This window comes from Muscardinus avellanarius (genome assembly GCF_963383645.1).
Source record: "Muscardinus avellanarius genome assembly, chromosome: 9".
In the NCBI taxonomy this organism is placed as follows: domain Eukaryota; kingdom Metazoa; phylum Chordata; class Mammalia; order Rodentia; family Gliridae; genus Muscardinus; species Muscardinus avellanarius.
Genome location: NC_137795.1, coordinates 13,318,539 through 13,342,596, shown reverse-complemented (window position 1 = coordinate 13,342,596; position 24,058 = coordinate 13,318,539). Strand labels below are relative to the sequence as shown.

The following is a 24,058-nucleotide window of genomic DNA, read 5'->3' as shown; positions in this document are numbered from 1 at the left end:
GATTGCACAGATTCAAAACCAGCCTCAGCTGCTTAGTGAGGCTCTCAGCAACTTAGTGAGACCCTGTCTCCAAATAAAATATAAAATGGTTCTGGGAGTGTAGCCCAGAGGTAGAAGGCTCCTGGGTTCCATCTCCAGTACCAGAAAGAAAGAACGAGAGAAAGAAAGAAAGAAAGAGTATTCCCTTATTTGTCTTCCAGAAGGATCTTGCAGAGCTCCTTCCTCTGGGTGGGAATACTGCACATTAATTTTATGCAAAGAAACGGGACGATTTCTTTTCCTTTTTCTCACCCTTTCAGTATTCAAGTCAGGAGAACAGGTCTGATCCTACTAAATCCTTGGTGGTTTTTTTCCTTTTCTTTCTTCCTTCCTTCCTTCCTTTCTTTCTTTCTCTTTGTGGTACTAGGGATAGAACCCAGGGGCATTCTACCTTTGAGCTCCACCCCCAGCCCTATTTTTTATTCTTTATCTTGAAACAGGGTCTCACTGAGTTGTAAAGGGCCTAAGTAGCTGAGGCTGTCCATAAATGGCGATCCTCCGGTCTCAGCCTCCGGAATGCTGGGTTTACAAGTGTGTGCCACTACGCCCAGCTGTCGTTGTCTTTTGTGGTTTCTAAATGAAGTTAGATAGTGATGTCTTTTTTTTCTTTTTTTTTTTCTTTTTTTTTTGGTGATACTAGGGTTCCTTGAAACCCTTCTACCTCTGGGCGACACTCCTAGACACCTATTTTTTATATTTTTATTTGGAAACAGGGTCTCTTAAACCAGCAAGTCAGGCTTCGAACCTGTGTGATCCTCCTGTCTCTGCCTCCCAAGCACAGGGATTACAAGCATCCGCCACCACACCGGGCAGATAGTGATTTCTTGAAAGGGACCATTTAGAAGCCATTTGGCTAATTTAATCATTCAAGGATGTTTGTCCTTGAAGTAGATTCTAGAACTTCACATGACCTTTCCAGTGGTCAGGTCTAACCTCCCAGGCTATGTCCCTCTGTCCCCAAGGGTAACACAGCACGACTTGGGCTCTGCACCCTGCTGTACCCGTGGGTACCAGCGGGCCAGGGTCAGGGTGTGGACGTAGGTAACCCCATCCTTGCTACCCTGCTCTGAGGACAGGACACCCACCGCATAGCCCAGAAAGAGGCAGGCCGCCAGGATGGTCTGTGCTGGTGAAATGCTCTGTGTCACTGCAGCCAAGTCTCTGAGTCAGGCTGGGGATGGAGGAGGAATTCCTGCTCTTACTTTGAGCTGCACTGGGAGGACAGTCCCTCTTCACCCCACTTAGATCACAGTCTTTGCTCCTTCGCCACCCGGTGTTGGCCCAGTGTTAGCACCACTGGCGTCACAACCTGAGTTGAGGCCATGGCCTGCATCCCCGAGGGACGAGGCGGTGGGTGCGCATCTCTGGGTAGAGGTGGGTGCGGCCCCCAGGTCTGGCAGCAGCTGTCTTCACACACAGCCTCCCTTCGGACCCGAGGCTTTGAATTTGGTAGGAAGGGTTCAAGCCACCCTCGGCGCCTCTTAGCTGGGGTGTTGCTTGTTTACTAACAATTCTTGGGCACAGGTGTGTTTGAAAGCATGTCACTAAGGAAACTGGAAAGCACACATTGCCCCAAATCTCTGCAGTTTACTGCCAAAAAACACAAAGAGGAGAAAGCCAGAGGTGGAAACCTCCGTCAGCCTGGGAGGGACCTTCACACCCACTGCAGGGGCCGCTAGCCTCCTTGGGGCCCTCAGTCTGTGGGCTACAGTGAGCCCCAGTTAACACAGCATGTGGGCAGATTTGCGGGAGGCCCACCTGCAGGCTGTCTGCATCCTCCAGGGGGCTTTCGATTTCCCACTTGAGGGCCTGCTGTGCCAAAAACATCCCCACTTCCTTCTCCAGTTAAATACAAATTCAAGAGCAGCTCCAGAGGGAAAGCCTACTTTCTAGGCAAAACACAAACTAAGTTTTATAAAATCTCTATGAAGGTCAAAGTGTGGAATCAAAGAATCAGAGGCACTAACAAATGAATGCTTTAAAACAGAAGAGAACGGTGTGTAATGGAGAGGACTCAATCTCACCCTGGGACCTGCAGATGAGGCTCCATGGGGCTGAGGTGCAGAGACCAGCTCCCTCCTGCGGCCACAGGAGAGCAAGGCAGCCTGGATGTCCTGGGAGTCCATCAGCCCTGGGAAGCTTTCAGGAGAGTTAATGGATGACCTGGGTCATTGGGCATTCTGCTGTCAGATGTCTCTTGGCTTCCATTTGCAGTCTCTCCTTTGGGTAGATCGGTGGAGGTAGATTGCTGTAGGTCCCCCACACAAACATCAAGATCTAAAGCACACCTCAAAAGAAAGTTGTCAAGAAGTATCGGGAAAAGATAAGTTCTTTCTGGTTAGGAAAATACTTCGGGTGTATTTTTTATGTGTTTGTATGCATCCTGATATGAGGTCCTGGTGAAGCAGCTGGAAGCACTGGGAAGCTGAGACAGAAGGATCCCAGGTTCAAGGCCAGGCTCAGTAAAGTCCTCAAAACTTAGTGAAACCCTATTTCAAAATAAAGAATAGAAAATAGGACTGGGGATGTAGCGGGGAGGTAGAATGCCCCTGGGTTCAATGCCACACAACATGCAAAGAGAAGCGACGCATCCGGAAACCCACTGTCTTCCAGGGGGCAGCGGAGGGAGCTGTTTGGCTGACCACTGTGTCCAGGGTGGACTGGCACCAGTCCTGACGGAGGCGGAGCCGCAGGTCCAGGGTGTTTCTGATGTCCAGGAGAGGTAAGCCAGCCTGCCTTTGCTTTTCTCCAGGGGCTTGATGAAGCTGGTCTAGCAAATACACATTCAGTAAAAAGAAATAGTTCACTGTTATATTGCTGCTGGAGACCATTTTGTGTATGTGTGTGTGTGTGTGTGTGTGTGTGTGTGTGTGTGTTGCTGGGGGTGGAACCCAGGGGCTTTTCTATCTCCAGGCTATACTCCCAGACCTATTTTATACTTTATTTGGAAACGGGGTCTCACTAAGTTCCTGAGAGCCTCACTAAGTAGCTGAGGCTGGCTTCGAACCTGTGTGATCCTCCTGTCTTTGCCTCCAAGTGCTGGGATTACAAGCATGCACCACCATGCCCGGCCTGGTGAAGACATTTTAAAAAGCAGGGTAAGCTAGGCATGGTGGCGCATGCTTGTAATCCCAGCATTTGGGAGGCTGAGACTGGAGGGTTGAGGTTTGCGGCCAGCCTCAGCTACTTAGTGAGACCCTGTATAACTCAGTGAGACCCTGTTTCAAGATAAAAAAAATTTAAAAAATAGGGCTGGGGTGTGGCTCGGAGGTAAAGTGCCCCTGGGTTCCATTCCCAATACTGAAGGAAAAAATCAGGGTGATTTCCAAGCAGTTTCCCAGATAGAAGAATTGTGTGTGCATACCCAGGATTATGGTTTACACTCCTGCTGTCTTCCTGATGGATCTGGGCCACCTGCACTCGACCCATGAGGTCCCAAAGACTCGCTCCAAAAAGCACACACTTGCATGCTGATTAGGCAAATCCCAAATCTTTCCACCTCTCCCACCTCTCTGCCACAAGAGGATCTGAGCTCTGAGGTGGCATTTTGAACTCAAGAGCTCTTAGGGTAGGTCCTGGGAGAGCCGTATCCTGAAGGCATCCTGGGCTCTCTGTGGCAGAGAGGGTGGTGGGGCTGCTTCTGCACCTTTGGGGCTGATGGCTTGATGATCTGAGAATCAATTTATCCCCAAAGGCTTTCCAGAAGACTCTGAGGTTGGCCTGGATCACCAAGCAGTGTCCCTTGCTCTTCCTACCAGCCGAGGCCAGCCTCGTCCCAGGCCCGCCTGCTGCTAGCGGAAGACCAGGTGTCAGCCCCACCTCTTACCTTCCATGGCCTTCATCATGCTGTACATGAAGGGGGAGAAGGGGCTAGAAATGAGGCTAAGGGCTGAGCCCTGTAAGCCTCACCACCAGCTGTGTGCAGGGGCAGGATTGGTACTAAAGCCTTCCACACGTCCTGCTCCTGGGCCAGTCAGGGGCCTGGACCTGTGACGTGGCTCTGCACGAGGGGCCAGCTTGCAGGCCCTGCCCAGGTGGGTGGGCGCAGGCCGCTGTGAGCTGTGTTGGGCTGCCAGGTCGGAATGTACCCCAATCCTAGTGGGGAGCTTGGTGGGACGCTTTACCTCCTTACCCCCAGGGTGCTCATTCTCCATCCTCCATGGGGTTATTACAGACGCAGATAATACAGCCTCAACCCAAGCTTGCCTTCTGCCTTTTGTAGCTTACTATTGGCTCCTGTACCCCACTGCCATTTTTATAAAAAGAAAAAAAAAAAAAACTCTGGTGAGGACAGTTAAGCTGCAGATATTGCTGGATTGGTAACATTAATGTTGGCAAATTTCTATGCCTCATATTGCCTTGTGTTGCTGCAGTCAACGATTGGCTGTTATTGACCCCAAGGGTGTTCTACCTCCAAGCTATGCAATACCCCCAGCCCTTTTTACTTTATTTATTTATTGGTACTGAGAATGGAACCCACCCCAGCCCAATTTTTTTTTTTAATTCTTTATCTCACCGAGTTGCAAAGGGCCTCACTAAGTTGCTAAGGCTATCTGCTTTTTTTTTTTTTTTTTTGGTGGTACTGGGGTTCCTGGAAACCCTTCTACCTCCAGGCTTCACTACCAGACCCATTTCATATTTTTATTTGGAAACAGGGTCTCTTAAGCCAGCGCAATCCTCCTGTCTCCACCTCCCAAGCGAGGGGATTACAAGCATGCGCCACCACGCCCAGCCTGATTTTTACTTTAAAACAGTCTCACTAAGTTGCTGGGGGTCTTGCTAAATGGCTAAGGCTGGCCTCTCACCTATGGTCCTCCTGGGATAACCTGGGATCACAGGTACATGCTTCCACATCTGAATAAGATTGGTCAATTTTAGCTACCAGGTTTTCCCCCTTGACTTTTTTTTTATTATCTCTTCATTGGTTGCAAATTCCTTTGTTCCTGCCAACTCACAGTTGGCCTCACTCAAGTATGCCTTGACACGGGCATACTCCATATTGGCCACACAGGCCAGGCAGTCTACGGACTTGTCCCTTTGGGCTTAGTGGTAGGTGGACAGTCTCCCAGCTGAGGGCTGAGGGGTCTGCACAGTGGCTAGAAATTAAGCTGGCCCTTCCCCCAATTTTTTTTTTTTTTTTTTTGCAAAAGTAGGGATTGAACCCAGAGGCATTCTACCTCTGAGCTACACCCTTAGCCCTATTTTTTATTTTTTATTTTGAATTGGGGTTTCACTAGGTTGCAGAAAACTTCACTAAGTAACTGAGGCTGTCTGCAAACCCACAGTCCTCCTGTCTCAGCCTCTCAAGTACTGGGATTGTAAGCGTGTGTTGCCACGCCCGGCCTGTTTCCCCACCAATTTTTTCTGCTCTCTAGATCATTGTGGATCCTTCAGCTTCTGCAGTGTGATTTGTATGATTCCAAAGTTCCCTTTCTTTCTCTTTCTCTCTCTTTCTCTCTCTCCTTCCCTCCTTCTCCTTCCTTCCTTCCTTCGTTTCATTTCCTGGGCCTTTGAAATTCAACCATACTTAAGGGTAGACAAGAAAAAGCTTGGAAGTGTTCAGTAGTTTACAGAGGTCTTCAACCTATGTGGTGTCCTCATCTGCCCTCTGGTGGTAATTTCTTGGTTACTGCATCAAGACCCAAGCTTGTAAAAATTGGATGGAACTACCCAGTTCTTAATTTGTAGTAGCCTTGCTTAAATTAAAATATATGCACTCTCCATTTCACAAACATCCCAGGGTGATAAAAATACTAAACATATGATTTTATCATCATGGGAAAAGTAGAACTGGCATCTTAAAATGAGGTCAACACCCTTCCTGGGTGTACCAGCATAGGCTGGTACTGAACACTCAATAGCAGGGCTGCACCTGGGGCTCTGGAGGAGCCCGGGGAAGGTGGGAGGAGGGGCCGCAGCCTGGCATCTGCTGTGGTGCTTTAAAACCCGCCTTGGCTCTGCCTCCCCTAGTGCGGCAAACTTCACCAAATTAACTAATCCTCCTGGGCCTCCAGAGGCCGTCTGACAGAGTGACTGCACTTAGTCCATGTCAACTCTGTCGCTGTCACAAAAGGCCTGACATAACCAACTTAGAAGAAGAGAGGTTTATTCTGGCTCACTATTTTGGAGGCATCATCCCAAGCTCGGTTAGCTCACCATGGGAAGAACATGGCAGAGAGCAGCCCTCACCTCGTGGCTGGGATGTGAAAGGGAGGCCAGGATCTCACAGCCACCCTTGAGGATGTGCCCACAGTTACTTAAGGCCCCACGACTCAGCTTATAAAATGTCCACCACTGCCCAGTAGTGCCCCTCTGGGGACTGGACACTTGCCATGGAAGAGGTGAGCGACAGCCTCCCAGATTTTTTGTGCAGATTGAAGGGGAAGCAGACTGCGCCCAGCTGTGCCTCTGCCCCGCCCACCGCACACTCGGGTGACCACGGGCTCCTGGAGGGGCAGGGCTGCGGGGCAAAGCTGAGGGCCTGCTCATTGCATCTGTGCTGTCAAGGCCTGCACAGCACAAAGCAACTGTGAAGTTCCTCCTCCTCTTCTTCCTCCTCCTCTAATTCTTCCTCCTCTTCCTATTCTTCCTCCTCCTCCTTTTTCTTTTTCTTTTTTCTCTCCTCTTTTCTCCTCCTCCTCCTCCTCCTCCTCCTCCTCCTCCTCCTCCTCCTCCTCCTCCTCCTCCTCCTTCTTCTTCTTCTTCTTCTTCTTCTTCTTCTTCTTTTTGGTTGATTTTGTTTTTTTTTGCAGTTTCAGGGATAGACTCCAAACTCACCCACATGCTAAGCAAGGGCTCTACTACTGAGCTACACCTCAAATCCTTCTCCTTTCTTATTTTGAGATATTTGGGATGGGGTCAAACTCACCAGTAACTTCTCACAAAGTTGCCCAGCTGGCCTCGAACTTGCAATCCTTCGGCTTCCAAAGTAGCTGATGTTGCAGGCGTGACCACTCTGCCTGGCTGTGGGGCCATTTTAACAGACAGGAACTGAATTTCAGTGAACTCTGGAGATGGCCCCTCAACACAGAAGTCAGAGTGTGAAACCCATTGGAGCATGTGGCTCTTGGCTTGTGCGGCAGCTGGACAGGTATCTAATGACCAAAGGAAAGCAGGTGTAGATGAGAAAGAGCCAGGAGATGCTTATAGTCCAGTGATGGTGCTTGACTAACTCTCCTCCGTTCGTTCTCGTCCTCCTAGGTGGCCCCAGGCCCCTTGCTCCCTTTCCATGGGGGCTGAGTTGAGCAGAGGCCTTTGTCTCTGTGGCTGCAGCCCCAGCCCGCCCTGTGATGGAGTGCCAGCCGGTAAGGCCTGGGGACAGGACACCCGCGGGTACTGTCCCTTTTATCCCCGCCTCCAGGGAAACCAGGAAGCCACCAGCACCACCCCGCAGGGGGCCCTTGGGGCTGGGAGCCCTCTCTGATCACCAGCCCTGGGCTCACCCTCTTCCGCTGGGGCTTCCTTTCACCACGGGGAGCGGGCACAAAATACAGACTAATGGTCTAGGAGCTGCAAAACTTCACCGCCGCCATCCCCTTAGGCTCTCAGCTAGGCTCACAAACGAAGCTGACCTAAGAGATCAAGGGGACAGATACAAATTTGTTCTATACACGTTTTCTGTGGCCCAGGAGCCCTGGTAAGCAAAGAAGCCCCAGAGACACCGTTAGAGCCAGGGCTGGAGAATGTGTGACGTTACTTGGGCTTGGAAGAGAAGGGCTAGTGGAATGTGGTGATTGGTGCAGAGTTCTCTGGCCTCCCTCAACTGCCTGTCCTTGGTGAGCTCTGCTTTGATCTTTCATACAGGAGGAGAATCTTTTACAGGAGCTTTTCATCATCTGCTTTTTCTTTTTCTTTCTTTTTTTTTTCTTTTTCTTTTTTCATTTTGCAGTCCTGGGGATGGAACCCAGGGGCATTCTACCTCCGAGCTACACGCCCAGCCCTATTTTTTTATTCTTTTTTTTTTTTTTTTTTTTAACAGGGTCTCACTGAGTTGCAAAGGGCCTCACTAAGTAGCTGAGGCTGTCCACAAACCGCGATCCTGTCTCTGCCTCCCAAATGCTGGGATTGTAAGTGTGAGCCACCACGCCCAGCTCATCTGCTTTTAAGAAGCAGGATGAAGAACTCTGGGGAATCCTACTTGGCTTTTCAGTGCCTTTCACTTAAATGGTCAACATGGCAGGTGGCTTATTTCCAAATCCCACACTTTCTGCTCCGGTGTGAACCCCTAAACCTACAGTGGGGGCATTCAGAGGCCAGGGGGGAAAGGTGGTCAGATCTAAGAGGCAGCTCTGTGGCCCCAGGTGGGAGTCTCTTACTCCTTCACACAAAAGATAGTATTTTCAGCATTCAGTGTGTGCGTGTGCATGTGGTACTGGGAATAGAATCCAGGGCCTCCACCACAGGAGACAAGCCCTCTACCACTGAGCTACATTAATATGTAGCCCCAGTAATATTTTATTTTTTGTGGTACTCAAAATTGAACCCAGAGGCATTCTACCTCCGAACTACACTCCTAGCCTAATTTTGTGTGTGTGTGTGTTGGGGGGGGGGGGTCTGGGGATGGAACTCAGGGGCATTCGACCTCCGAGCTACACCCCCTCCCTATTTTTTATTCTTTATTTTGAAACTGGGTCTCACTGAGTTGCAAAGGGCCTCACCAAGTAGCTGAGGCTGTCTGTGAACTGCGATCCTCTGGGTCTCAGCCTCTCAAATGCTGGGATTACAAGCGTGTGCCACCACACCCGGCTAAGACTGTGCCTAGGATAGACCTGAGAAGTGATTCCAGCATTGCTTAGTGTGTTTGTAGCCTACGTTATTCCAACAGTGCCTAGTATATTATACCTATGATGTAGAAAAAAAGATAAAAACACAGGAGCAGTAAGAATCAGAGTGTTTCCCAGAGCTCCCCCAGGGCAGTCTTGACCCCTGTCAAGCGCATCTCATGGGTCTGCTCTCATCTTCCCGGATATTACCATCCTCTGAGTGTGGATTTTTCCTTCTCTAAAAATCCACGCTCATCCCATGCTCTTTACGAGCCACGAGAAGTGGCACTGTTCTGCATGTGCACTGAAAGGGACAGCATGGGACATGGAGTCACAGAAACCTCCCTCGCCAGCTCCCCAGGGAAGGCTGTGCCTCACACGGAGGCCCCGCTGCACCTGGAGAGGCTTGGCTTTTCTTCCAGAGAACGGGACGCGTGCACCGCGCTTCTCTGAAGTCTCCTGCGTTTCAGCAGCTCACCAGGTATAGTCTGTACATCACCCACAACCGTGCCTGGGAAGCAAGTCCCAGTTATAAAGCTTTCATTCTGTGTTACAAACCAGAATGTAGTTCCAGAGCAGACCAGGCTCCTGCATCCCCTGATGGAGGGGCTCATGTGTGGCTCCAGCTGATTCCTGCTGGGTGCTTGCACACCCCTGCAAAGGGCAGCTTTGCAGACACCCTCCATGTAACAGGCCTGCATTGCACAGAGCGCTTCGTCAAGCTGGCTTTTGGCCATGGAGAATGCCCAATGCTGGTGCCAGGCCAGGCTGTCAGAGAAGCCCTCGGTTCTCACCGGACCTTTCTGTTCCAGGGCACCTCTTCTGCAGTCTCCCCCTACGGATCGAAGATGGCAGCTTCCTGCTGTGACAAGGGACCGCTGTGCATTGCAGGGGACACAGCTAATGATCTGCTTCTTGGGTTTGTCACCAAGGGAACCCCAGCAAAGTGGCCGGATCCCCATAGAGCAGCGCCCAGCCAGCTCTGCGGGGCTGATTCCTCATCTCCCCACTATTCCCAGAAAATAGGATGAGGGTGGTAGAAGCGTCTCCCCCCAGTCACTGCCCAACCAGGCTGAGGGGTTCCAGTGATGTCATCCAGCTGCAGCTGGGGCCGTTGCTTTTCAAGTCACCACGCCAGACTCGAAGTCACTGGCCACTTTATTGACCCTGTGTGGCTCTAATGGACATATACAGCCCAGGAGAAAGGGGGAGACCAGGAGTACTGAGAATATTGGCCATAAAGATATGTGGGATGTTTGCAGTTCTATGAGAGTGTTCTCTCTGTTGTGAAGGGTTTTATCTTTTGTTTATACATCCTGTTCCCTAGCTGTGCCAACACCATGAGCAATAGCCTTCAGTGAGTGGTAGAGCTAGGTGCAGGGTGCACACTTGTCATCCCGTCACTGGGGAGGCTGATACAGGAGTGCAGGTTCAAGGCCAGTCTCAGCAACTTAGTGAGAGAGACCCTGTCTTGAAATAATTTTTTTTTTTAATGAGCCAAGCGTGGTCTCACGCTTGTAATCCCAGCATTTGAAAGGCTGAGACTGGAGGATCATGGTCCGCAGACAGCCTCAGCTACTTATAGTGAGACCCTGTTTCAAAATAAAGAATAAAAATAGGGCAGGGGGTGTAGCTCAGAGGTTAAATGGCCCTGGGTTCCATTCCTAGACCCACACACAAAAAAAGATGGCTGGTGGTGTAACCCAGTAGAATGCCATTGGGTTCAATCCCAGTACCAAAACAAACAAAAAATGGTGAAGTCCTGTATCATGGGAGCTGAGGGTTCAGTAGTCTAGATCACTCTTGGCTCCCAGTTTACTTGTAGCTCTGGCAGCTGCACAGGAATGCGGCCCTGACAGCACCCATGCTGTCTCTTGGGTCATCAATTCGTTGATGATGGAAAAGATCCAAGCTCATCTCTCATTTCTGTAGCTGGAGCAGGGGTCCCCACATTATGCTGGTCTTGGTGTCTTCTGGGGCTTGCTGGCCCAGCCCACGGCCTGCCTCGCAAGCGCCCCGTGCTGTTGGTGTTGGTGGCCGCGAGCCCACTGTTGGGACCAGTGACCAGAGCCTTTGTTGGGCTTCTCATTCCTGCTTCCTGCTGGTGGCCACTCCTACCCTCTCTGGCCCCACATGATGACATGTTCCAGGAACCCTGGAAGACTTTTGTCCTGAAATTTGAAATCTCTGCCTCTCTTCCACAGCCCTGTGGGTTCTCTGCCTGGAGTTTCCCGCACCCCCAGTCTCCCTGTGACCACTGGATTTGTTCCTGAGATGCTCTGTGCCTTCACTTGGTGCCCTCCTGGGGCCATCCCAGCCAGAGACCCTGGGAATGCTGCAAACCCTCCCAGCTGCTGCTTCCTGGAAACAGATGTGCAGACCTCTCTAACTCTGGGATTCCAGGTCCACGTGGCCCCTGCAGTGGCTCTTTGTCTGCTGGTGGACTTGGGGGACGGTTCTGTGATTGAAATGAGCCTCCAAAACATATCTGAAACGACAGTGACTGCCTACCACCAGTACAGGACAGGTAGTTCACACAGGGTCCTCGAGAGCCTAGTCTGGGATGTAGGGGGCAGTGCTGGGGCACCAGACAGAAAGGAAGCCCCTTTTCATTCTTCTTGGCCCCTCCCAGATGGCCAGCTGGTGCCCTGGGCACAGAGCAGAGTCTCTGCTCATATTTTGCCCCACATCCAACCCTTGGCTCACTTCCTCACATCTAATATTTCCATCATCCCTGTGGGGTCGGTGGGCAAGGCTGAGAATTAGCCCTGGAGGCACAGTCAATACAGCAGAACTCCTTCCTGCCAAAGCAGAAACAGCTACTACTGCTGCAAGTTACTCAAGTTGTCCCTCAAGGGCACTCATGTAACCTTGAATGCCACATCCACACCTCCTTCCCTGTCTGGGTCTCAGGTGAAGAGGTTGCTTCATTCAGAGGTCTGGTGAGCTTGGTAAGCTCTTGGCCCTGGCTTTTCTGATACCCATTCCTCCACCAGCCACTATTTAATTGATAAGTTCACCAGTGGTCACTATTTATTAGCACCATCAATTTGCCTGTTGGTTTATGTCGTATGGTTGTGTTGCACTGATGACGAGTGTTTACTTGAAAAAGCAAGGCGTGTGCAGCATGTGTCTGTGTGTTCATGACATCCACAGCCACTGAGCCCTTCTGCCGCTGAATTCTTACTTCAGGGTGTCATCCCTTTTCTTCCTCCAGCATAATTCCTGCTCACCTATACTTGGTTTTTACTGCTTTAGTAGCTCTTGTATCTATTCTGTCTTCCAAACATTCTATCTGCCTCCTAGTTTCACCCAAAAAAGTTTTATTTTTGTTTTCACTGTTCTCCTTATTAGTTTTGAATAAAGCCTAGAAGGTCCAGTGGAAGGCTGACCACATTGTGTTCATCAAATGCTCTCTCTTTGTTTTCCAGAAGGAGTCTACAAGCTCAGGGCTGTTATTGATGAGTTTCATGGAACTAGAGTGGAGCTTGGGCCTTATTACCTGGAAATCAGCTCTGAGGCTGTGTCTGTGTTCATGAATTCCAGCAGCGTCCACCAGGATGAAGTCCTTGTCTTTTCTGTATCCCATCTGAAAAGTAAGACCTATGTCTGGAGGCTGAGCAGCCAGTCTTCCTCAGCTGTAAACACAGCCACACAAACACACATTCATTTTCTCTCTCTCTCTCTCTCTCTCTCTCTCTCTCTCTCTCTCTCCCTCCCTCCCTCCCTCCCTCTCCCTCTCCCTCTCCCTCTCCCTCTCCCTCTCCCTCTCTCCTTTAATTCACCATCCAAGTTATAATTATTCTGAATTCAAGAGAACATTCCCAGTGTATGTATTCTTCCCTTATCCACAAAATAGTTATTGAAGAATATTGTGTTCTGGAAAACATGAAGATGAAGTCCTACTAGGTCTTGGACTCCAGGAATTTGAATTCTAGTATGGCATGAAGATACATACACATCTAGAAACTAAGATTTGTCAAAAAAAAACTTCCCAGAGAAGGACCTAGCCAAGGGTCTGAGAGATCTCAGAAGAGAGGAATCAGATGTACCTATAGGACAGGGAGGGAGCCGCTGAGGTAGGAGTTGGCACAGATGAGCCACTAAGGACAAGTGTTCAGGGACATTCTGGGACAGCCCAGCCATAGCCGAAGCCCAGGCCCAGGAGTAGTGCTGAGAGCCCACAGTTTGAGGAAGAATGGAAAATGGAAAATATTGGCATGTGTTTGATGAGACAAGTGAATTCTTTTATCATTGTTTCCCTCTTGTCATGCTTCTTCTTGCTGTAGGCACTGTTGTGATGCACCGTTTCCCATCCACGTCTTCGTATAACATATCCTTTATTTCTCAAACCCAAGTGGGCGACATCCAGGCTTGGTCCAGCGTGACTGTTTGGTACAAGATGCAACGTATGTTTTTGTTCTGAGTCCAAATTTGGCAGACTCTCCCTTGGTCAAAGTTACTGAAGCCCCACACAGCACAGGCTCTGGTGTCGGCTCTGCTCAAGGTCAATTATTTGCCTTTGAGCAACAGCCTCTGTTCCCCTGAAGTTTGTTCTGGGACTTTCCTAGAAACCATAGTCTCCTATGAAAGGGTGTGAGAAGTGGGCAGTGGTCTGCCACTCTGCCCTTCATACCCTTCTAAAAACAGTGCCCAGAGGAGTTACCATCTAGCCTTTTGAGATGCTCCCGGTGACCCTTGAACCTGGCCACACCTGCTCACTCCCATCACTCAGCACTTACCTAAGTGGGAGAGTGGACTGGTAGTCCTCAGAGCGGACTCCAACTTTGCCTGTCTTCTAACTCCCACACTCCCTTTCTCTGTCACAGCTGTCTCCGTCTACACAAATGGGACCGTGTTTGCTGCAGACACGGAAGTCACCTTTGTGGCTGTTACCAAGGAAACAGCACCCCTGGAGTTTGCCTGGCATTTTGGAGCCGATCCACCCATAAGGACAACTTCCAGAAGCATCAGAAGGCGGCTCCGTGTTCCCCAGTGGTTCGTATCCATGGTGATCCTGAGGGGTGGTAATCAGTGGCATTCAGGCCAAAGAGTATCCTGCTGCTCCCCAAACAGTTTTACACATGCCACAGTTGTGTTGCAAGGAGGCACTGGGTGCTTTTCCTCAAATGAGCTCGATGAATCATAAGAAGGAACAGAGAAGGGACTCACTTTCCTTCTGTGTGCACTAGGAGAGTGCAGGCTTTGGCACAGGCAAGCCAGTTTCACATCCATCTCAGCCACTGCTGTGACCTGGGGCCTCCCTCCTGGGAAGAAGGGCAGCAGTGCTCACATCCTGCTTGAGAAAAAGCAAATTGAAAGAGAACAAGAGGCCAAAAAATATGACTTCTGTTAGAACCGGGTTCAGCTGGGTGTGGTGGCCCATGCCACCCACTGTGATCCCAGTATTTGGGAGGCTGAGACAGGAGGATCGCAGGTTCGTGGACAACCTAAGCTACTTAGTAAGGCCTTCTGCAACTTAGTGAGACCTTGTTTAAAATAAAGAATAAAAAATAGGTCTAGGAGTGGAGCTTGGAGGTAGAATACACCTGGGTTTCATCCCCAGTACCGGAAGGAAGGAACGAAAGAAATAAAAGAAAAGAAAAGAAAAGAGGAAAAGAAAGAAAAGAGAGAAGGGAGGGAAAGGAAGAAAAGAAAGGCAAAGTAAAAGAAAATCACCGGGTTCTGTGATAATGCTACAGATGAGCCCCAGCCACCCACTGCCTTTCTGTTGAAGGGACATGGACTCTCTCCAGCACTGTGTCCTCATCTTGCCATGTGACTTTCCTGCTTCCTGCTCTACCCCACAGGTACCACGTGACGGTCACGGCCTCCAGCGGGGCCAGCAGTGTGGTCTCTGAGCCCCACCTCATCAGGGTGCAGAAGAGAATCGTGGCCAATCGGCTCGTGTCTGCCGCCTCAGCTCTGGTAAACAGCAGTGTGGCCTTCGAGTGCAGAATCAACTTTGGCACTGACGTCACCTACCTGTGGAGCTTTGGGGATGGAACCGTCAGCCCCGGGAGCAGTTCTGCTAACCATGCTTACCGCAGGTAAGCCACACGGCACAGGTAAGGGTTTACTGCAGAGGAAGGCTGGGTGGGCTCTGGATTCCCCACAGCTCCCCTGCCTCTGAGGCGATGGAGATGATAGCTCTAACACAGAGACAAATCAAGCCTGCCTGTGGCTACTGAGGAGAGGTGCGGTGGGGACAACCCATTTTGCTTCAGAAACTACTAAACCATGCACATGGGCATTTGCACATGAGCTGCAGAGGAACTCCTAAGTAGGAGCTTGCCAGAGGGAAGAGTGTTAGGGACTCCCAGCAGAGCCCAGGTGAGACCTGGGTACTACCAGGGGGAGGTGTGAGCGAGGGGATGAAGAGCTGGCAGAAAAGAGAGTTGGGGGCCTGGATCAAGCTGTAAAAAATCTCAGTGTCACACGGAAGGGCATGAACACTATCTTTTAATTCATGCTTTACTGAACACCCACTGTTTACCTGGAACAAAGCACTAGGGAGATAATCATGTGTCCCTTAGCGACAAGATGGGATCTGCTCTGAGAAGCGCATCCTCAGTTGACTTTGTCATGGTGCTCACACCATTGAGCAACGTAGCACGGTAGTTGTGTTTCCACTAGCATCGTTAGGAGCACGTGAGTGGTGTGTTGGACCACCTCACTATGACAGCTGTGGCGTCACTAGGCAGTCAGAGTTGCTCAGCTCCATGATACTCGTAAGGGACCCATCATGGTATACACAGTACTTCATTGAGCAAAACCTGCAACTTGTGGCTGGATGTAATTTTTTTTTAATGTAACTTTTTCGGGGAGGGAATAGACAGGTCTACGGGAAACTACAGGTATAGGCCACAAGATTGGACATCTACGGTGCAGAGGAAGGGGGTAATTGTTCTCAGCTGAGTCTCTGGTTAGGGTGGGTGTCAGGTCCCCCAAAGAGTTGAGACCTCCCAGTGGGACGTCCAGTTGTCACAGCTGTGAAAGACAGGCGTGGCCAAGCTGAACCTCAAGGGGTATTATGGTATGCAAGAGTACCCCAAAAGCAAGACTCATGTGGGTGGTGGCAGCAGGGGAAGATGACAGACTTCCTCCAGTGCAGGGTGTCTGCCGGCACCCACACCTGCGTCCCTCTTTGCTTTGATAGTTACTCCTGAATGGTTCCTCACTGGCCATGATTCAGGACTTCTCCACTGCAAACAGATTCTCATGTGCAGAAGGGCTGGGCCAGGGGTCCTGGTGGGCTGGCGAGTTACCAGGCAGGTGTGGTTGCAGCTCCTGGAGCCTCTCCTGCTCTCTGTAAACAACAGGGCATGCTTGGCACCATCTCCAGGTTGGCTCTGGAGTTTCGCACCACCTGAGACCGCCACGCACCCTTCATCCTCTTCCGTGTACCTGTCTTTCTTCCTGAGCTCCAGCATGGCCGGCCACAGTGTCTGTCCACAATATCACTGCTACAATACAAAAAGGCTTACCACACAGCACAGCAGAAGGAAGATTTCGGTTCAGTCCATGTGAGGCCGGGTTATATCTGCAGAGCTCAAATCGTGGCAGGACATAGGGAGAGCACAGGTGTCTACTCACACCATGGGGGCCAGAGCAGAAAGAGAACAGGGAAAGGAAAGACTTTATATAACCCCAAGGCCACACCCCCAGCAGCCCCCTTCTTAGCAGCCAAACCCTGCTTCCAGTGTTGCTATGTTATTTCCGTGAGGAATGAGGGGACAGTTTAAGTCCAAACCACTGCCCACAGTAATCTTGCAAACTCAAATTCAAGGTCTTCTCGGCTGACTCTCTGGTTAGGGTGGGTCTCAGGTCCCCAGAGGGTTGAGACCTCCAAGTGGGACATCCAGTTGTCACCCTGTGACAGACGAGCTGTTTCAAATTCAGATGTCTGTTTTTATTTTTTTTGTGTGTGTGTATGGTACTGGGGGTGGAACCCAGGGGCTTTTCTACCTCTGGGCTATACTCCCAGACCTATTTTATACTTTATTTGGAAACAGGGTCTCACTAAGTTGCTGAGAGCCTCACTCAGTAGCTGAAGTTGGCTTCGAACCTGTGCGATCCTCCTGTCTCAGCCTCCCAAGTGCTTGGATTACAAGTGTGCGTCACCACGCCCAGCTCAGATGTCTGTTTCAAATTCAGAAGTCTTAGTTGAACATCCACTTTGTGTTATTAGACATCTACAGGCATTCCATGATGAGAAGAGCCCACCAGGTCAGAGCTTATATGTTCCTCCTGTGCCTCATCTCTCCCCAGCGGGACCCTCCACCCTTCCAGGCTGGGTGTGGGTTTATGCTGAGCACTTCTCCTGCGCCACCTGAGTACTCAGGATCCCGGAGATCAGCTAGGAAATCTGAGGCTAGAACAGGAAGATCATGCTCAGAGACCTTCAAGTTCTGGTCAGATGTCCATCATAGGAAAAAAAAACAACTCTCTGCAGCTCTGTGGTCAGCACACTGCCAGCAGGAATGTTCTCACCTGGATGTATTTTGTTTGCATTGGGGCGTGTGGCATTAGTCTGGGGCTGGGCACTGGACTTGACCACGTAGCTGGGCCGCTAACTGGACGATGAATGGTCTCTGTGAAGACCCACCTCGTGACCCTCGCCCCTTCTGTCCCTACTCCTTCGCCAACTTGCCATCAAATACTTCAGCCGTGCGTACCTTAGATGGCCAAGGAGGCATGATTGAAGCCTGACATACAGCATCCTCCATCTCCTCTCCCTGCTTTCTGCCCTTCCAGGGAAGGAGAATTTACAGTGGAGGTCCTTGCCTTCAACAACGTCAGCTCCGCAGCCCTGAGAAAGCAGCTTTTCATCGTGCGGGAGCCCTGCCAGCCACCCCCAGTGAAGAACATGGGGCCCGGGAAGGTCCAGGTAGGGCCAGGACCCCAGGATTGTTCTCAGCCATTTTGCCAAACTGCCTCTGAGTGGGGCCAGTATTGGGATGGGCGAGCACTTTGGGCAGTGAAGGAGGCTTTGTCCAGCTGAGCTTGCTGCACTGGACACAAAAGATCCCCTGTAAGGGCTTCAGAGAGGGTGGGCCTGTCCTGGGGCCGGGGGCAACCCAGCCTGGAAGAGAGGAGAGAGCCTGGCTTCTGGCACGTGAATAGGGCCTTTATTCGCCTATATGACTCCGGCATTCACACAGCTTGCTTCGAGAAGCTGCCTTCTCTTTCTTCTTCTTTTGATTGTATAGAGAACTGTGACATTCTCGGGAGAAAGGAAAATGTAACATGAAAGGAAAAAGAAATTATCCGTTGTCGAGCGCCAACTATGGGTTAGGAAAAGCACAGCTCGCGTTGTTTGCTTTCTTTCGGTCCTTTGAGGTCTGCGATTTCCAATTTTTCTCCTCAGGATGAAAGGGCTCAGGTGACACCTGGAAATTAAAATCCATGACGGAAGCCGGGAGTGGTAGCACACGCTTGTCATCCCAGCATTTGGGAGGCTGAGACAGGAGGACCGTGGTTCACAGACAGCCTCAGCTACTGAGTGAGGCCCTCAGCAACTCAGTGAGACCCTGCTTCAAAATAAAGAATAAAAAAATAGGGCTGGGGTGTAGCTCCGAGGTAGAATGCCCCTGGATTCTATCCCCAGTACTACAAAAAAAAAAAAAAAAAAAAGAACATACCAAACACAAAAACATAAAATCGTAAAATCGTAGCTATTAATGAGTTTGATTTTTTAATCTATAAAACATTTACATTTGAATTTTCTTATCTGTACAAAGAAGAAAACAACATTGGTAGGCTCCATCTTTATACCCCCCAGCCTGGGGGTCCCAAGGATTGGATCCAGCAGCAGCCTATCTTTGAGTTACACTCCCTGCCCTGTTTTATTTATTTTTTATTTTATTTTGAAGCAGTATCTCACTAATTTGCGGAGGGTCTCTCTAAGTTGCTGAGGCTGGCCTCGAACCTGCGATTGTCTCAGCCTCCCAAGTACTGAGATCACAAGTACCACACAAGTTGCACACCCAACTTCCATTTTTCCTTATATTCAGTTCATTTTCTAAAGCTATAAAGAAAAATTGAGTCATCTGAAATCCAGCCAACATGAGATAGACAAGTTTTCCTCCATTAACGGATGCATTTATTTTGTTATATTTCTAAGCCTCTTTCTATGTGAAGTGTGTCTGCATTTGAGAGTATATATGTTCATTATAAAATTGGGCTATGCATGACCATTTTATCTTATTAAATAGTCTCAATTACATGATTTTATAGGCAGCTTAATGCTAAGTCATATGCACAAATTAGGCATCATTTAACAATAATCTTCATTATTAAATATCCATTGTTTCTAATTTTCATGGAACCTTAAGGGAAAAAAGCCCTCTAGGGGGAGCCCTTGCACCCAGCATAGGCCCCAGGGCAGGAAGCTCAGGGTTTGGGCTGGCTCAGCAACCCCGGTCAGGCTTAGGGTGTTGGGCAGAGGGCAAGCCCATTCTCCAAGCATGGAGGAGGAGGGATAGTTGGCTTGGGAGGACCATGTGGCTGGCAAGTTTGGACTGTGAATAGGTCAGCACAGATACTTCCCTGTGTCCTTGTCCTTTTTTAGGTAATGTAAGCAAATAAGCTGGGCAGGTGGCACATGCTTGTAATCCCTGTACTTGGGAGGCTGAGACAACAGGCTTGAAAAATCTAGGCCAGCCTCAGCACATTAATAAGACTGTTTCAAAATAAAATAGGTCTGGGAGTGTAGTTCAGAAGTAGGATGTCACTGGGTTCAATCCCCAGTCACACACACATACACACACACACACACACACACACACACACACACACACACACACACACCGTAAGCAAACATGTTTTTATATCTTTATAAACTATCATTTACATAAAAAAATTTACTATGGAAGATTTTAAGCATAAATAAAGGTAGAAGAGTGCAACAAACTCTTCCCTTCAAAGACCAGCGGACCATGTAAAATGGCCTCCAGGGCGTGATCCATGAGTCTCTGAAACCCCAAGAGGGCCGGCCACTCCCAACATCTGCAAGACACTGTCTATCGACAAATAAATGCTATTTATGTTTTAAAACTCAGTGATGTTAAAAGGAGAGAAAGATGCTTCCTGCCCCCATGAAACAGACCCAGCTCAGTGGTCACCCATGAAAGTGACCCGTGGCCACTGAAACGTCATTCTCTGAATGTGAGGACTAAGAGGAAGAAGTTTCTTATCTATTCCTACTTTCCCGAACAAGCCACCGTTTAAGAAACCTCTTAGTTCTAGTAGATGAGAAAAATCTGTTTTCATTTTTTCTCCTTTTTTCTTTAATAAAAGAAGCAGTATCCATCCCAAATTTAGCAATTGCATAAAAATATGTTTTGTATAGAGTAAGAGAAATTTTTTTGCAGTATTAGGGATGGAACCCAGGGGCATTCTGCCTCTGAGCTACAACCCCAGCCCTATTTTCTATTCTTCATTTTGAAACAGGGTCTCCCTAATAGCTGAGGCTGTCTATTAACTGTGATCCTCCTGTAATCTCAGCCTCCTAAAAGCTGGGATTACAAGTGTGCTCATCACACCTGGCAGAATTAGAAAAATTTGATCATGATGTAGGTGTAGCTCATATTAAGGATCATTGTTAATTGTTAAGGTGAAATTATAGCAGTGTGTTTGTCAAGAAAAACCCTTAAGTTTTAAAGATATCAATTGAGTATTTAGAAGTTAAATCTATTAAGAATTTAGAAGCTAAATGTCATGTTTCCTGAGAACTACTTTAGAATATTTTGGGAAGAATGGTAAGCCAGTTATCTCTCATTTATATAGCAAATAAATTCTTTTTATTGCTCCTTTAAAATGTACATTTTTGACATAAGTTTAAAGCTTTTGTATGAGTAATATTTTTTGAAAATTTCTCTTCAGTTTATGCTTCAAATGTTTTTTTCACATTATAAATATGTAAGTATAAACACTTATCCTTGTTCTTATATTTTTGCCTTTTACTTTTGTCCGTCAAATAAATGTAGTATTTGTTTTAGTGCTGTCTGGAGTCTAGCCCCAGATTCCTTCCTTTGATTATACAAATGATTAGAGATTCATGAGAGTGAGTGTCTATAATCTGCGGTATCTCTGTGATGATTCAAGTAAATAACTGGGGATTTGTAACAGAATCTAGTGATCTGCGGCATCGTTCAACATGATAGACACTTACTAAGATGTCTGCCTTTGTCCTTACTTAGGTATGGAGGGCTCAGCCCCTGAGACTGGCGGTGACATTCGAAGCTGCCGTGCTCTGTGACATCTCTCAAGGTCTTTCCTACAACTGGAGCTTTGTGGACTCTGGGGGCTCCCCTGTCCCCCTCCCTGCCGCCGTCAACCTCCATCGGCAGGCTGTGGTGCTCCCCAGCTATACGCTGGAACCTGGGAACTATACCGCCATTGCCAAGGTGGGCCCCTGCCTCAGCCCCAGCTAGCCCAGCGGAACCAGGGCTTTCCAAGTACTGGAGCCAGAGAACCACCTCTGTAACTCTGAACCTATTCTGTCCACGCAGGGTGTTAATGAAAAAGGCACGGGTAGCATTTTAGTAGCAATATTTATTTCCCAAGAGAATATATGGCCAAACCCTACATAACCCGTGAAAATCTCCTTCCAGGTTCACCAAACCTTCCTGTGCACCTCCTTGGAGTAAGTGCTGAGCTGGTGCCGGGATATCAGAAGGATATTGGGCTCTAAGATTATCACCCAGAAAGGAAGAGAGGGCATCCAGCAGAACAAGGCCAGGCAAGCAGCGCCCACAGTGACCACCAGACACTTTGGCCCTCAGCTGGTGCTCAGTGCACTTTAGGCTGGACAGATGGTGTAAATATGTAGGTTAGAAGTGAGAGGTCATAGCCGGGCGTGGTGGCACAGGCTTGTAATCCCAGCATTCTGGAGGCTAAGACAGGAGGATCATGGTTTGCGGACAGCCTCAGCTACTTAATGAGGCCCTCTGCAACTCAGTGAGACCCTGTTTCATAAGAAAGAATAAAAAAAAACAGGGCTGGGGGTGTAGCTCAGAGGTAGAATGCCACCAAGTAAAATAACAGAATCCTTCTGCTGCAAAGTCCATCTTCTCCCCTTCACCTGAGTCTGACTCCACATCTGTTCTCAGGCTCAGGTATCATCCCTGGCCAGGCTTCTGATCACCTTCTGCCAGTTCCTATGCTGTTAACAGACTCTTTCTCAGGACTCTTCCTTCAGGAAGCCCACTCTTGTAGAAATGGCCTCTCTCTTCTGTTACTATTAGATGCAGGTGATAGAAAAAGTCAATGTAGCTGGGTATGATGGTGCATACTTGTAATCCCAGCACTTGGGAGGCTGAGACAGGAGGATCACAGATTTGCAGCCAGCCTCAGCTGCTAAGTGATGCCCTCTGCAACTTAGCGGGACCTTGTTTCAACATAGAGAATAAAAGAGCTGGGCATGGTGGCACACGCTTGTAATCCCAGCATTTGGGAGTCTGAGACAGGAGGATCCAGCTTTGTGGCCAGTCTCAGCTACTTAGTGAGGCCCTCTCCAACTTAGACCCTGTTTCAAAATAAATAATAAAAAATAGGGCTGGGGGTGTCACTTGGAGGTAGAATACCCCTGGGTTCCATCACCAATACTACATAAAAAAAAAAAAAAGTCAATGTTTCCAAGCAGGAGGCGAACTTCTCTCTGGAATTCTGATCTGGGAGCGAGTTGGACACAGACTGAAGGGTGGGTGTGGGGGGAGTATTCTAGTGGTGAAGTCAAGAAGTCCTGTGAGGCTGAGACAGGCGGAGGTCATGGAATAAAGAGTACAGCATTCGAGAAAGGTAAAGAAACCCAAACAAATGTCTAGACCATGGGAAACTTTCCCATTGACTCATGAGGTTCGAAACTGTTATGTGCACACAGGGGACACGGTTGTGGGGTATTGTGTCCCCACACCTAGACATTAGCACGAACTTGAGCTGGAGAATGTTCCATCTCCTTGATTCCAAGCACATCTCTGATGAACACACGGTAGGTGGTTTATTTTGACAGCCATGACTGGTTTAGCCGAGCCGAGGGACGGTGCCCTCTCTAATGTTGTGTGGAGGTCCGGGGAGCACCTGCCTGGTCCCCGCGTGACACCCTTGTCGTTGGCCCCAGGTTCAGATCCAGGGCAGCGTGGTGCACAGCAACTACTGTGTGGGCGTGGAGGTGCGAAGCCGGCTGCCTGTCGGTGTGATCTCAGAAGGCACACACCTCTTCATCCCCAGAGCCGCCGCGGCCACTGTCACCCTGAGTGGGTCCCAGTCCTACGACCCCGACCACCCGGGAGCTGTTCTCAGGTGAGGCCACACAGCTGTCTATCTCTCAGACTCTGATGACTTCAAACTCTGGCATGGGGATGTTGGGAATGTTGGTTTTAGAATCCTGCCAAGAGAGTTAAAAAGTTTAAACACATCAACTTTTGTTCCGGATGGCTTTATCACAGTCATAATTTTTTTTTTTTCAGTACTGAGGATGGAACCAGGGGCATCGTACCCCTGAGCTACAGCCCCAGATCTATTTTTTATTCTTTATTATGAAGCAGGAAAGGTCTCACTAAGTTGCTAAGGGCCTCACTAAGTAGCTGAGGCTGGCCATGAACCTGCAATCCTCCTGTCTCAGCCTTCCAAGTACTAGGATTATAAGTGGGCACCACCATGCCCAGCCAGCTTGCAGGCCTAATCTAAAGACCTGATCATGTAATTTAGAGGGAAGAAGATTTATTTTCTTGTGGTTTGGGGTTCAGTCCATGTGAGGCTGGGGACCACAGATCTCAGCATGGCGGCAGGAGGGAGGAGAGTTGGGAGAGCTCCTGGTCTCTACTCCTCACATCATGGAGGCCAGAAGCCAGAGGAGGAATCATATATAACCCCCAAGGCTGAGCTCCAGGGACCCATGCCCTCCAGCCAGTCCAGACTGGCCCAGCCCGCAGCCCAGATAAATCCATGACAATGGACTTATCTACTGTTGGAATTACAACCCTGAAGGTGCAATTATATCAACTCCAAACACTAATAAATGAGCTCTTTAGGGGACATTTTATATCTAAAGTTGAACCATATTAAAATACAAGGTGATTTTGGAAAGGGTATGGTAAAATGTAAGTAGCTTTTCGGGTGGTGTTTGATATATGACTTGGGAATATAAGGCTTAACTGTTAACCCTTTTGTTAAGATTCTTGGTGAGCCTCCTTGACATACAGGCGGCCTGAGTTTGCACACCCACCCAGGTGGGGTCTCTTGCTGTTGGAGGC

General features: G+C 49.1%; 1 protein-coding gene across 1 annotated transcript in view; it reads left to right on the top strand.

The window, feature by feature from the left end:
• Positions 1-2,609: 2,609 nt before the first annotated feature.
• Positions 2,610-24,058, top strand: part of PKD1L1 (polycystin 1 like 1, transient receptor potential channel interacting) — a gene marked incomplete at both ends in the record, with an annotated part of 115,514 nt that continues 94,065 nt past the window's right edge. Inside the window, 11 exons of the mRNA XM_080701159.1 lie at positions 2,610-2,761; positions 7,240-7,343; positions 9,510-9,720; positions 11,006-11,328; positions 12,233-12,397; positions 13,091-13,210; positions 13,631-13,799; positions 14,612-14,851; positions 17,559-17,691; positions 21,005-21,211; positions 22,924-23,105. Coding sequence (XP_080557285.1) covers positions 2,610-2,761; positions 7,240-7,343; positions 9,510-9,720; positions 11,006-11,328; positions 12,233-12,397; positions 13,091-13,210; positions 13,631-13,799; positions 14,612-14,851; positions 17,559-17,691; positions 21,005-21,211; positions 22,924-23,105 — 2,006 coding nt within the window. The remainder of the gene's footprint in view (positions 2,762-7,239; positions 7,344-9,509; positions 9,721-11,005; positions 11,329-12,232; positions 12,398-13,090; positions 13,211-13,630; positions 13,800-14,611; positions 14,852-17,558; positions 17,692-21,004; positions 21,212-22,923; positions 23,106-24,058) is intronic.